The 15,266-nt window shown below is 40.3% G+C and overlaps 1 protein-coding gene across 5 annotated transcripts in view; it reads left to right on the top strand.

Moving 5' to 3' along the window:
• LOC5569287 (transcription intermediary factor 1-alpha) overlaps positions 1–15,266 on the top strand; it is a 162,285-nt gene that overhangs the window by 121,884 nt on the left and 25,135 nt on the right. The window contains exons 3-8 of one of the 5 annotated variants that reach the window (XM_021852201.1): positions 12,042–12,356; positions 12,638–12,890; positions 12,953–13,363; positions 13,564–13,907; positions 14,021–14,198; positions 14,263–14,561. In XM_021852201.1, coding sequence (XP_021707893.1) covers positions 12,042–12,356; positions 12,638–12,890; positions 12,953–13,363; positions 13,564–13,907; positions 14,021–14,198; positions 14,263–14,561 — 1,800 coding nt within the window. Of the gene's footprint in view, positions 1–12,041; positions 12,357–12,637; positions 12,891–12,952; positions 13,364–13,563; positions 13,908–13,993; positions 14,199–14,262; positions 14,562–15,266 lie in introns of all 5 variants that reach the window. The other 4 variants (XM_021852202.1, XM_021852200.1, XM_021852203.1 and 1 more) reach the window with 4 other exon arrangements.

Below are 15,266 nucleotides of genomic sequence, written 5' to 3' on the forward strand. Positions count from 1 at the left end.
CTTGTGTTGCTTGGTTGTGTGATCGGTTTCTGGCTCCAGCTGTAGTTCGCCAAACTCCTCCAGTAGATTGGATGTTTGATAGCTCGGGTGCTTCGATCGTTAAGCCTGATTGGCTACTGACAAGTAATTTCTTGGCCTATCTTGATGCATGGGAAATTCCTGCAAGGAATCGATCAAGGAAGCGCTTTTTTCTGATCGCAGTACGCAGTTGAAAAGAGATGTCAGTTCAAACGGGAGTCGCTGTAGAAAATTTCTGCAAGGAATCGGCGAGAAATTTCTTTAGCGATTCCTGTTCAGCAGCAAATCAGGCTTTAGAATCGATAGAATCGGTCCAGTGCTTTGGTCTGTAGCAATATCCATTGCATGAGCATTTAGGTTCTGTACATTGACTCATCAATATGCAGGCTTGGCCGCTATAATCCAGTATTTCACGCAGTTCGTCTCAAAGCGTCACTGATCGATGATTGCCTAAGCGCTGCAGCTCATTCCTCAAGTCAACCCTCTTGGGAGAATTGCTGCCTTTGGCGTGATGGAACTTAAAAAAATTGGAAGAGTTTGTCAAAAATAGTCCTTGCAGTGAAGTAACCCGCGACAAACCAACATATACCAATTGCTGGCTTTTGTCATAGTCGTACACGACCTCGGGGAAAGTTCCACCTTGCGACTTATGAACAGTAAAAGCACAGGCACTAACCATCGGGAACTGAATGCGTTTGCATTTGATTATGCCGCACAGTTTGAAAGTAAAATAAAAATTCTCTATACAGGAGTGAAATTGGAATTTCAAAACCAAGAGCCTTACGTTGGCATGAAATATTTTGAACTCTTATAACTGTTTGCTGGTTTAACGAAATTCCTTGAAGGGCACCTCAATTGAAAGACAAGACATCAAAGGGTCATGTCGTTTACTTACTGAATCCCACATAACTGTCCAAATAGTTTAATAACTGTTTTAAAAGAGAACGTTGATTTCAAGCAAATTTATAAATAGGGGTGCTAGAGAAAATTTGACGTCATTTGCTTTCCATTCTCCGCTTGGATCGCATCTCAGCAGGCAATAGATCGTCTGCCTCTCACCGGGCATGCTTCTCAGGCACAGACATCGATAGCGTAGGACCTCCCCGTTTGTCTTGCTTCGCTCAAATCAAACTGTAGAGCGAGCGATAGAAGATGCCGTCCGAAGCCAAAGTCATCACCGCTGCCGCCGCCAAGAAGAAGAAGAAGGGGAAGCAGTCCACAGGATAATTTGCGGTCGAACTGTGAACACGATCGGGCAAGTCATTCTCGCTTTGTGCTTCACCGCTTGTTTGCGTTCACCCAGCCATCGTCATCGTCGCCATCATCAGATTTCGACTTAAGCCCGGTGATCCACTACCTGTTACTGTTGTGCGCCATCCACGCCACGAAACTTTCGGTTCGTCGTATAAGCAAATAACTTGCTCAAATTTATACATTTGAGTTGAGGATTCCCCGTTTGACCATGGCAATCAACTGATAACATCCCGCAGTGTTATTTATCTGTACGAGCATCAAAGCTAACAAAGCCATCGGCCCTTTTAAGGGCCATCAAATTAGTGGAAAAGAGTTAAAAGAGAAATATTTCCGACTTTATATATGACTTCTAATATTCCTAAATCAATTTCACAGCTTCATACAAAATTTCATTTGTCATGAATAATTTATGACTAAACATTTTGACACTGTAATCGCGGACGCTGCTGCAGTGCCGTCGGGGTGAGTGCTCAACATTCCACAACAATTGTAAAATAGAGTGGCATTTCCAACAGCGTCTTTGATGATCCATATTTTATGGGAACACTTTGATTAGCAAAATTATCACATGCAACAAAATTGCGCCTTATTTAGAATGCTTTTGAAAAGACATTCTCATTGAACAATTGTAATAATTTTGGCACCCATGGATCAGAAAATTTACCTTTATAATAAAGAAAACTATTGATTATCAATAGCTCGTATTGAATATTTAGTTAATGTCAACCCTTCCAGCAATTCACGTTCGACCAATTTCTCACGCATTAGCATTCTCCGCAATTTTCAAGTAATTCCAAGCCCAACACATTATTGGCACATACCCATTTCCCAGATTGGTCGATCAGAAAGCGAAGAGCACAAAAGGGAGGAGCATCATCTGCTATTCTGAGGTTATAAAACATGCTTCCTTCGTCGGATTCAGTTTCATTCCAATTCCGCTTTCGAGCTGGTAAGAGCTCCTCCGAACTTGCTCAGCGAGAAGTACCTCGCTGCTAGAAATCTGCTGAGCTGTTAATCTTCAAGCTGCCAATCCAGCATCTGGTTTGTGAAATCGCTCAAGATTTCTAGGTTGACCGATCCACGCTTCTAAATTTCGACTCGTGGTAAACTCGTGGTCACAGCATCCAAGCTCAATCGGCCCTTTTCAGGGCCAACATACGTTCATAAAAGGTTTATTGGATGATATTTACTGATTTATCTATAATGATCTAAATATCGCGGTATACTATAATTTGGTTCACATAATTTACCCCACATAATTACATGAATTTGAGAATTTACCGCTGCAGCACCGTCGGACCGTAATAACATCATACTACTCAGCATTGTATGGTATTTCTAACAGCATCGTTGATTTATCATATAATGGGGGAACACTTCCTAAATTCTCGAGTATGGAAATTGGAAAATGTATTAAAATTGCGACAGATTTTAAATACTGTTCAATAAACTGTTTCCTGACCAATTGTAATGAGCAACTATTGATCTGAAATTTTTCTACAGGTTAGTCTATTGCAAATGTCATAGTATATATCAGAACACATTGAACATTGATCAGAAATATTTAAAATTTGCACGAAACCAAAACATGCGTGATTTTAATTTATTGTAAGCTGTTAAAATAATGTTGATATTTTTACTGTCCCCCTTACTGTCCATACGAACGCGCATGTGAATTTTCCAAGATATGTAAATCCCTAACCAAGACATCAACTTCATGTATCTTATCCTAGATTGGTCAATCAGAAGAAGGCGAAGAATACGAAAGAGAGGAGTATCGTCTGCAATTCAAATTATGTAAAACATACTATCTTCGGCAGATTCGGTTCATTTAAGGGCCTTCGGATTAAAATCCCTCTGTAACAACAACAGGATTCGGTTCATTTCATTTACACTTTCGAGCTAGTAAGAACGTCTCGTGATAAACACAGTGTAGCTAGTAATATTTCTTAATGTGCTTACCACATACTTGCTATAATCTCTTAATTCATCTCGTACAATATCTGATTTATCACGAATAATCGACAATACGACAATTTGAGGATGGTCCGAGAACGCTGCTACAGTGCCGTCGGGATGCAATAACAGCATAATGCTCATCTTGTACATCCCTTGCCAAGACATCAATTTCATAAAGCCTATTTCTCAGATTAACGCAATAGACAACATGTAGAAAAATCAATTCAGATCAATAGTTGCTTATTACAATTGGTCAAGAAACAGTTTATTGAACAGTATTTAAAAGCTGTCGCAATTTTAATACATTTTCCAAATTCCGTACTCGAGAATTTTGGAAGCGGGGGCCATGACTGGTCCTGGCTGAAAATATTCGTGGGGAGAAACTCAACCCTTTGCTGCAGGAATTTCATTAACAACTCTTTGGTAAAGCATAAATTTTCCGAGGAAAATTCTGCTAAAAGTGAACTTTTTCAAAACAACTCTTATTGATTGGAATATTTATCAACAACTCTTTGTCAAGTAAAATCATCCTAAATAACTCTTTGCTCCATCGCCAAACCAAACCATTTCATTGAATTCATCAAGTACAAGAATATGAATGGTAAGGAGAGGCAGATGGTGTATATTTCGCTGGCGTTACTTTCCAACAGGTCACCGGTTGGCGCTGACTACTAATCCGTTCACTGAATGATTTTCAGTTGTTGCTTTCGCTTCGTTGCTCTCTGGTTCCGTTCGCTACTCGCACACTTCTGTGGCTTTCACGCGCTCTTCTTTGCTGCTCCGCTGCTTGATCCGTTCGTTATGCCGTTCGATTTGTGAATAAGCTGGGAGCAGAACAACCAGTGGTTTTATTTGCTCGAGCTCCGTTCACCGATGGCGAGTGGTGGGGTTCTCGCTTGGTTGTTTCGTCACTCCGTTCGCTACTCGCACGCGATTGGTTATTGCTTTCGCGCTATTTTCGTTGATGGTGTGATTCTTCGCTGAGAAAAAAACTGCAACTCTTTTGATTTTTCATGCAAAATGACCAACTTTGATAAACTATATCTCAGTTATTTATGGACCGATTTGAATGAAATTTTCACAGAATATCAGACATAACTTAAATTTTAACATATGTTTTTGAGTGATTTTTCCAATCACACGTTGAAAAGCAGTAACGGTTTGACTAAAGTAAATTTTTAACGATTTTTTATAATTGACATAACTAAACATATTGAAGGTTTAGCTTCATGGTATCTTCAGCAAAGTTGTAGATTTTGACGAGATGAATAAGTTTGCTGAAGACAGTTTTTGTGTAAGGCTATCAGATTTTAAGATAAAAAGATTTGAATTTTTCGTCGAAAATTACAGTTTAGTCAAACCGTTATTACTTATAAAATTGTGATTGGAAAAAATATTCAAAAATATATGTTAAAAATCAAGTTACATCTGATGTTCTGTGAAAGTTTCATTCGAAAATATTTCCATAAATAGCTGAGATCTAACTTACCAAAGTTGGTCATTTTGTATGGAAAATTTAAAAAGTTTCAAATGCATGTGAATAAATTGGGGCCTTCCTTAGCCAAGTGGTTAGAGTCCGCGGCAAAGCCATGCTGAAGGTTACTGGGTTCGATTCCCGGTCGGTTTAGGATCTTTTAGTAATGGAAATTTTCTTGACTTCCCTGGGCATAGAGTATAATCGTAGCTACCACACGATAAACGAATGCAAAAATGGAAACTTTGGCAAAGAAAGCTCTCAGTTAATAACTGTGGAAGTGTCATAAGAACACTAAGCTGAGAAGCAGGTTCTGTCCCAGTGAGGACGTTAATGCCAAGAAGAAGAAGAAGAAGAAGAAGAATAAGAAGATGTGAATATGTTCTCAGTTTATTCGACAAACCAGCTAAATATTTCATGGGTGCACAACAGCAACAGGGTAGCGGATTACAGGGATTTAGTTGAAATCTGGAAACGTAGCTCAATTTTGAAATCTTGAGCGATTTCACAAACCAGATTCTGGATTAACAGCTCAGCAGGCTTCTAGCAGCGAGGTACTTCTCGCTAAGCAAGTTCGGAGGAGCTCTTACCAGCTCGAAAGCGGAAATGGAATGAAACTGAATCCAACGAAGGCAGCATGTTTTATAACCTTGGAATAGCAGATGATACTCCTCCCTTTTGTGCTCTTCGCTTTCTGATCGACCAATCTGGGAAAAGGGTATGTGCCAATAATGTGTTGGGCTTGGAATTACTTGAAAATTGCGGAGAATACTAATACGTGAGAAATTGGTCGAACATGAATTGTTGGAATGATTGCCATTTCCTAAATATTCAATACGAGCTATTGATAATTAAAAGTTTTCTTTATTATGACGGTAAATTTCGGATCCATGGGTGCCAAAACTATTACAATTGTTCAATGAGAATGTCTTATCAAAAGCATTCTAAATATGTCGCAATTTTGTTACATGGGATAATTTTCCTAATCAAAGTGTTCCCATAAAATATGGAACATAAAAGGCGCTGTTGGAAAAGCCACTCTATTTTACAATGAAATCTTGAGCACTCACCCCGACGGCACTGCAGCAGCATCCGCGAGTTGGTTGAGTCATAAATTATTCATGACAAATAAAATTTTGTATGAAGCCGTGAAATTGATTTAGGAATATTAGAAGTTATAAATAAAGTCGGAAATATTTCTCTTTTAACTCTTTTCCACTAATTTGATGGCTCTGAAAAGAACCGATGGCTTTGTTAGCTTCGATGTTGTTACGGATAAATAACACTGCTTGGACCAGCAAAACTCAGGGGGCTTCTGGTATTTGCTCCAAACGGGATTGCTTCTTGACCATGATGATTTCATCACGAGTCGAAATTTTGAAGCGCGGGTCAACAGCTCCTCGGCCGATGAAATTTGCGGCGGCGATGACGATGGCTGGGTGAACGCAAACAAGCGGTGAACCACAAAGCGAGAATGACTCGCCCGACCGTGTTCACAGTTCAACCGCAATTTCTCCTGTGGACTGCTTCCTCTTCTTCTTCTTCTAGGCGGCAGCGGTGATGGCTTTAGCTTCGGACGGCATCTACTATCGCTCGCTCGACAGTTTGATTTGAGCGAAGCAAGACAAACGGGGGCGTCCTTCGCTATCGATGTCTGTGCCTGAGAAGCACGTCCGGCCAGAGCAAGCCGATCTGTCGCCTGCTGTGATGCGAGCCAATCGGAGAGTGAAAAGCAAATGACGTCAAATTTTCTCTAGCCACCCCTATTTATAGATTTGTTTGAAATCAACGTCCTATTTTAAAACAGTTATTAAACTATTTGGACTGGTATGTGGGATTCAGTAAGTAAACGACATGAAGCTTTGATGTCTTATCTTTCGATTGAGGTGCTAATCAAGAAATTTCGTTAAGCCAGCGAGAAGTTATAAACGTTTAAAATATTTCATGCCAGCGTAACGCTCTTGGTTTTGAAATTCCAATTTCACTCCTGTATAGAGAAGAAAGACGTACTTCTACGTCAAAAAATTGTTGCGCTTTTCCATTGTGAAATACCCTAGGTACCCCACCAAACTTGAATGTAAATCCGGAACCAATTTTGATGGTGTATGCAAATTTATAACTGATTTGTGATTTTTACTAAAACAAATAATCAAAATCGATCGAAAGATGGCGAAACTAGAGAACTTTGTGATATATTATCAATATTCGCATTTTTTTTTAAATTGGGGGTCGTGAGGAAATTATGTCTCGTTATAAGAGGAGGGAGGGAGTTGGTGGTGTTTTATAGTGTGAACAAACCTAGATTCATTTTTCGATATAAAATAATGTATGCCTTGTTTAGGGTGAATATAAATCGAAGGCATACCTCAGAATTTCAAGAGCACAAATCTAACGTACCTGACAGCGGCTCAAGCTGATCGATTGGCCATCGAGTAACCAAACGATAGAGTTTTCAGCTTGAATGGACGTCTGGTTCTTTAAATTTGTGCTCTTGAAGATTTGAGGTGTGGCTTTGGATCACCCAAATCAACGCGATTTTTTACGGCGACAGCGACAAACAATCGCTGCTACATGTAGAATTTTATGACACAACAACGAAATCGCGGAGAGCCTTTAAGGCTCCCCCAGATCTAAGCGACTTTTAACGGCGACAGCGACAAAAAATCTTGGCGATTACGCTGATGTTTCGCTGCATGCACTGTTTGATGAGCGCGTCTAAACCACAGCGACGCGATTTCGCAGCGATTCGTGTCGTGTCAGTCAAGATGGTTTTACAGAAGAGTGATTGCAGCGACACAACAACGAAATCGCGACGATTTTTTGTCGCTGTTGCCGTAAAAGGTCGCGTAGATTAGGGGGAGTTGTTCCTTTCTGGGCTATTCGCCGCGAGGAATTTAGGGCAAATGGGCGTTTTTGAAAACTTTACAACGGCAGTGCAGTTTATCATATCCTGCGGACCAGTCAATACTACAGTCATCCCACAGTTATGAATAGCACACAGATATGGATCAAAGTTGGATTAAACGGAGAATATCTCATCAAATAGAGTAGCAATTACGCAGAACTCATTTTACCTACGCGAACCATAAATATACAGCATCGCAATCAACAATAACACATTTGTTCCATTCGTAGGAAATAGCGGACTTTGGGGCAAGTGTGCCATAGGGGCAAGTGTGCCACCCCTGCTTTTTATAAAAACTAAAATATATATTTTCTCTTTGAGCTTAACAATATGTTCCCTTATAGTTCACAATACAATGATCAAAATATGATGAAAATTGCTACATTTTTCACGTACTTACATCGACTTGTGCAAAGACAACCAAATTTGAGTGGATTTTTATAATATTTCGTTGTTTCTAAATAGCATGCTGAAAGGTAAATTATTAACAGATTTTTCTAACGTACAGTACATCGTGAAACTATTCAAATGTGTAAGTAATTGTGGCATTTGAACGAAAAAAGTATTTTGTTTTACATACGAAATCCAGTTTGGTTGAAATGTATCTTATTGGGGCAAGTTTGCCACCTATTTGGTAAACAAAAATTGTTGGAGTGAAATTTATAAAAATGTGAACATTATCAACAAAATCATAATAATAAACCAAAATGAGACGCCAGTAGTAGTTTCTGAAGTATAGTAGGGGAATAACTTACATGTTTGCCCCCCAAAATGACTTTTTCTCAAAATATTCAATAATAACATGATTTTCGGCTTATTAAGTACCCTTTTACATATCTACTTCAACATTTTACCGTTATTTAGTGGTGTTTTAGTTTATTATTATACATATTCGCTATAATATAAGGGTAATACATATATTGTATTGAATGGAGACAAAAATAACCATTTTAGTTATACGAATTGATTAATAGGGAATTACGCATGTTTTGAACCTTGTTATAAAGTATCCTAGTAAACTTAAAATTATTTTTTAAATTATCGATTAGCATCTGCTTGGTAAGTAATATTAATAGGAAATACATAAAATTTAATTACAAGTAGAATTACATGCGATGTTCATTAGGTGGCCGTCTTGCCCCATATGGGTGGCACACTTGCCCCATAGTGTCAAAAAATAGGTTATTTTGGATGATATTTGAGAAGCTCCAAAACTAATACTTTTTGAAGTTATTTTCTTTTTAAATGGCTCAGTGGTTACAAAAAGATGTGAAACTTACATCATGAGGCTAAATTGATGGATTTTATAAGCTTCGGGCAAAGTTAGAGAACAATTTGCTTAAGGTGGCACACTTGCCCCAAATTCCGCTAAAATGTCACACATATGCCTAGAAGCGTTGATTCATATAAGTGGGGCATTGAAACCCATACCACAGTTATAAATCTAAGATAAGACGATTCCTAAAGAAACGCCAAAACGTATGCTTTCACTAGCACACCATTCGTTTGCCTCGCAGATAATTTGCTGTTATAGTGTTCTGATCCATGATATGAGTCGATTTGATCCATAATACGGACCCATTTTTGACTGTAGCTAGGAGTAGAAGCGAACGCTTTGCTTTTTTTTTGTTCGAAATTAAACTCGAATTTCGCGAAATTCCGTTTTATTCCGTTTGTTTTCAATTTTCCGTGGAAATATTTTAACAATTTGGCGAAACGAAACGAAAAAGCAAAATACAAATTTCGCCTGTGCGAGTTCCGTGGAATTCCGCGGAATTTCGTTTCGAAGCGTATTTGACGGAATCATTCGGTATTTCGCATACCCTTAGCCGCATGCCCTTTTTGAGTATCACGCTTCTCTTTCTTCTTCTCGCTCGCTTCCTTCTGGCATTCCGACGCAAAGTGTCCCAGCTTCCTACAACGGAAGCACTCCACGCTCGACTCGCTTCTTCGATGCGTTTTGCTTGCTGAAAAACGCATTATTGTTTTCGGACGCTTTTGAAACGCCCGTGACCTTCACCTCCTGCATGATCTTAGCCTTGACCATGTCCACTAGACCTATTCATATTTTCAAAAAAACTCCCCAGTCAACCAATACTTTGATTTTTTATTGCGAAATGAACTTCTGGCCAAAATTTCACTCAAGTTAGAGTAAATTTAGTTGTGCTTCAAATCAATTATGTGTTTTTGGGCTATTTTCAAGCTTCAAAAAATCATAACTACCGAACGAAACATAAAAAATTATCGGAAATACTTCTACATAGTAGTTTATCCAATTCTACGAACTTTTGCCGAACACATTTTTTTGATTGGAGCAAGTTTTAACATAGTTTGGTTGGGGTTTGTATCTCGAGGTTCTTGAAAATCTCTTTTTTCGGGAATTGTTTTCACTAAACAGCATGCCTGCATGAAAATTTCGGATTTTTAATTTCCAGACATAATGACAATGCATATCTAAAAGTCAATCCTGTTCAAAGTAACCATTTATCTTACGAAAATAAATTGTAAAAAATAGGTAATTATGAAGCACATTTATAAATCCACTGTGGGTGGGCCAAGAGCACCACCGTGAGCTTCAATGAATACAAAAAATGAACACGTTAGCACTGCCTTTTCTCAGTCGATGATGATGATTGTTTTCAAATCGTTCTAAATGATCAGTGAAATGCGATCAAAACAATCATCACTCGGAAAGAAAAAGCAATGCTAACTTGTTCAATTCATTCGTTTCCGGTACATGTGTCATGCATGATTTAACTATCATCAGGTTGCGATGCGGTGCTCGATCTTTGGGCATTTATTGTAATTTATTGCCTTAAGCAATATGTAATCTCTTGATGGTCAATGAATTCATAAATGTATTATGTTTGATTCCCGTTGACTAGGGCCTGAAAAAAGAATACCAATGCATGTTTTATATACCATGTATATTGAGAAAATTGTAATTTCTGGGTACAGCGGAGTACAAATTTGGATCAAACAATGTTAAAACTCAATTTAATCTTGTTAGCATGTTCGACAAACTTTAACAGAATAGAATTAGCTTTCAAATAGTGGTAATAGCAAGTGGTTTTGATTTTCCACATGCTAGTAATGATTTTTCAAACCTTGAAATAAGCCCAAAAACACATTTTCAACTTGAAGCATACTGAAATCTTTATCAAATGAGCTGAAAATTTTACCAGACATTGTTCTTAGCATGAGAATTCCGAATACTGCTTGACCGGTAGGTTTCCAGACATTTTTTTAAATATGAACAGGTCTAATGTCCACTGTCAGTGCCACTCCGGATGACTCCAGACCCAAAATCATTGGATCGTACTTCTTCGGCAAACCTTTCAGCAGCAAACTGCACATCCAAGTGTCGTCCACCTTGAAGCCGACTTCCGCCAGCTGATTACACGTGAGCATAATTTCGTTCACGTACTCCTGTGGGGACTGGCTAATGACATCATCGTCCCTCTCGGCACCTACCAGTCGAATACCCGTCAACTTACGAAGAAGACCAATCCTGCGGGTAGAACCGCTGTCCTCGAACGTGTTCCGCAAGTTGTCCCACGCTTCTTTAGCAGTTTTCGCATTCTTCACCAGCTCGGAAATGCTCCGATCGATATTCCGGCAGATGGTTGCCAGAGCTTGTTCTGATAATTTCTCACTTACTTCCGGATCTCCTTCATTACGGAAACTTTTGAAAAAATCATCGAAAATTCAGTGGATGAAATATTATCGTACTCCTTTCCACTGACAAATCTTGAATCCAGTTAAACCAAATTAGTAGTATGTGTTCAACTCACGTATAACTTATGATCTCACCCTAAAAGCCAATGGTAACCGATTGTTTAGCTCGTTATTATTAAGCAAATGGATAAAGGTAAAATCAACAACCACTTTAAGATTGAGGGGTATCTTCTCTTCATCGTAGCATTGTTAAATAAGGTGCAAATCCATTCGTTTGCTCAGTAACAATTACCAATGGGTTTTTGGGCGAGATCATAAATTATCGAGAACTAAAAGATTTCAAATAAAATCTTGGATTGAATTGGCTATACCATTTTCAACCGCAACAATAGCTTGAAACAGAAACAGCAGCTACATAAAACTTTATGCAGAACCCAAATCGCAACGTGCAATCCATAACTATTCACGATGAAGGTACGCGAGCGAAACTTTAGTTTAGTTATTGGTTTTCCTTTCCATCCACCGCTTACAGCATTCGTCCATCACATTTCCGTGGTCCCTCAGAGCAGAGAACCAAATGACATCGGTTTTCGTGGTTTTCCTTCGAGCGCTGCGGTGAAATCTAGCAAACCGCACCGCAAAAACCTGTCACAGTCGTTGGTTTAGTTGGTTTCATTTCCACGGTGCAACAATACCTAAGTCAAATTGAAAATGTGTTTCCTAAAATGCCATAAACTGTTCTCTGTTTCGCAGGAAAAACTGTCGCTCTACTGCGAGACGTGCGACCGGCTGACGTGTCGCGATTGCCAACTGGTGGACCACCGAGATCACAAGTACAAGTTCGCCAACGAGATTGCCAGTGAAACGCGCAACTCCCTACAGGCACTGCTCAGCGAGATCGGCTACAAGAAGGTGCTGCTGTCCAGCGCGATGAAGGTGATAGACGACCGGCAGGCGCTGATAACCGAGAAGAAGAAAGAACTATCCAAAGAGATTGCCGACCTGGTGGTGAAGCTGACCAACGCCGTCAACATGCGGGGCAAACAGTTGGTCTATCGGTTGAATCAGGTAGGTTTGGTATAGGTGAAATTGTAAAGAATTTACTTTGATTAATTACATTCAGTTGACTAATAGTTGCAAATGTGCTCTAGGGGCATTAAGAGTTAGAAATCTAAATTTTGATCCATTCCTGGTTAATGAACAAGTATATACTGAGTAAACTGTGGTATGTTGGCCAAATTTTACCCCCGCAGATTTTAGAAATTTTGTATCACGTTCTGAAAAAATAATCTAAATTAAATAGCGAAAGACGATCTATTTTAATAAAATTGTTCCCTTGTCCACTCTAGGTATGCGACACAAAGTTGCAGGTTTTGAACGAGAAAAAGGAAGCTCTTCAGCTGCTGTCCGGACACACGGATCACTGTATAGAGTTTGTGCAGAGTGCCCTAGAAAAGGGCAGCGACAGCGCAGTGCTCTACAGTAAAAAGACGTTAGCGAGGCATTTGCAAAAGGTGAAATGCCAACGAGCGGATATCCCAAATCCGGAGATACCAGTTCGAGTGCAGTTGTTCCTATCCAATGTTCCTGAGTTACAAAATGGTGAGTTTTGGGTGTTGTTTTGCAGTTCTACATTTCGAGTAAACCAACATTTCTATCGACAGTCATCGCCCGCATCGGCACCATTCTCGTCGATGGAAAAGTTTACCCGCCGCCACCTGGACCAGCAGGCGCAACGGGCGTTCCACAGGTTCCAGGAGCAGTCCAAAACAGATCCAAACAACCAAGTCCAAACATCACACCTCCATTGCGACCGGGAATGCCCGGCCCAGGTATGACCACGTTATCTTCCAACAATTCGAACGGTCCTGGTGGCTTCCCCAATGTGCCACCCATGTACAACGGTAACGGAGGTGTTCCAGTGGGAGGACCATTCCCACCGAATCATCCATTGGGACGCTCTTTCGCACAGGAAAACGGTCCCGGGGGCGGTTTTGGCCGGTTTCCGATGGGCCCACCACACGGAATGCCACCCCAGCAGCACGTCAGTTCCTCCACACATCCTCAGAATATGGGTGAGTTGGTCGGATCCTCAGCTAACCCTCAGGTTAATGGTTGTGGTTCTGTGTTCATCTCTCATACTCATCTTTTTCGGTTGAGGCCTGTAACCATTTCGTTATCGTAACATTGTTTTTGTTCGTGTTTTCTTTTCTCCACCTCCAACCCCTACTCCTTGCTCCACGGTGTATATGCTTTCATATCGCTAAACCTCTAGATTTACGTAATCTCTTGAGTCATCAAAAATCGAGTGGACCTAACCGCGGTTCGCCCAACAATGCTCCGAGTTCGGCTGGAAATGCTAATGTTAATAATCAATTTAACACAGCTAACTTCATGGGTAGCGTTCCGCCTGGTTCAGCAGGTCCGCAGCATCGGATGGCCGCCCAAATGGGTGGCGCACCTCCCGGTTATCTATCAGCCGGAGGCCATCAAAACTTCAACCAAGGTCAACCCGGCCCAAATAGCAACGGTATGGGTATGGCTGGCAACAATCCACGTTTCCAGAACTTCCAAAGATTCACTATGCCTCCGGCTGCTATGCGACATATGATGGGAAATGTAAGTATCCTACCACAAAAGACATTTCATTCTATATCTCTATCTGTACGTGAAAACTGACCGCTTCCTTTTAATTGTAACCGAAGAATACCTCTACTCTCCTCACACCAAAGCAGCAAGCAGCAATGCGATATCCCGGTCAGCAGACTCCACCTGGATACAATCCCAACTCTCCACAGCCCGGCCAAATGCAACCCCAGCATCCGAGTGGGAGTAGTGCAGGCGGTGGAGGCGGAGGAGGTGGCGCCAAATGGCACATTCCTCAGAACATGCAGGGACAACAGAATAATGGTTAGTTTCATCTTCACTTCAATACATCCCCATAAGATTCTTAATCCAGCCTTCGTTCTTACAGGATTCGGTGGCCCTTCCGGACTGCATCTTTTCGGAAACGGACCGAACGAGTCGTTCAAGATACCCCTGAAATCGCCGGACACGATGCGAAATTCGATGATGATGAACGGCGGTAACGTTGGTCCGGGTGGCCCCGGAGGTCCCAATCAAATGGCGCACCATCATCAGCAGCAGCAACAGCAGCAACAACTTCAGCAACAGCAGCAACAACAAGCGAATCATCACCTCCAGCAGCTACAGAATGCTCTTCCGAATGTTAGTTCCACCAATCCAAAAACTCCATCTCCCAGTACGAATGAGGTAAGTGTGCACTCTGTTCCCCTATTCCGGGCTGGTAGCAGAAACTTGGTCACTATTTTAATGAAAGCTCTCCATAGTCTATATTTTTAATGGAAGGTATCCAAAGTACTTTTTCAATCAAACGGTCTCTAAGGTCATTATTTTTCTTTCCCTTTCAGTGAATACTGATTCAAAATACCTAACCAAGAATTTCCACAGATATTACTCTGAAAAAATTCCAAAATACTATTTCAAGATTTCCTCGAGAGATTTTTCAACCAATTTATCTACAAACGTTTCCAGTAGTTACTTTGGCAGACCTTCCAAAGATCCCTACAGCAGTTCTTTCAAGAAAAGGTTCTTTCCCGAAATGTTGAATGAATTCGTCAATTGGGTTTTCCATGTACCCATCTGCACGACTCACCCAAAGAGTTCCTATACCAATTATTTCAGTTATACCTCCAGCCATTTCCATATGAATTCCTTCGTGAATACACCAACAATTTATCTCCGAAATGGTCCCTAAATTTATTCAGACTCAGGGAATATTCCAGAAAAGAACTCTTTCAGTAATTTCTCAACAAATTTTGTTTGTCGTTAAGTTCCTCCAGAAGTTTATCTAGACATTTTATCCATGAATTACTCCTGCAGTTTTTTTTTTTTCAAACAATTCTCAAGCAATTCTTCATGTGAAACAAGGTACTCCGACCATTTCTACACAAGTTT

This window comes from Aedes aegypti, chromosome 3 (assembly GCF_002204515.2).
Source record: "Aedes aegypti strain LVP_AGWG chromosome 3, AaegL5.0 Primary Assembly, whole genome shotgun sequence".
NCBI classification, from domain to species: Eukaryota; Metazoa; Arthropoda; class Insecta; order Diptera; family Culicidae; genus Aedes; species Aedes aegypti.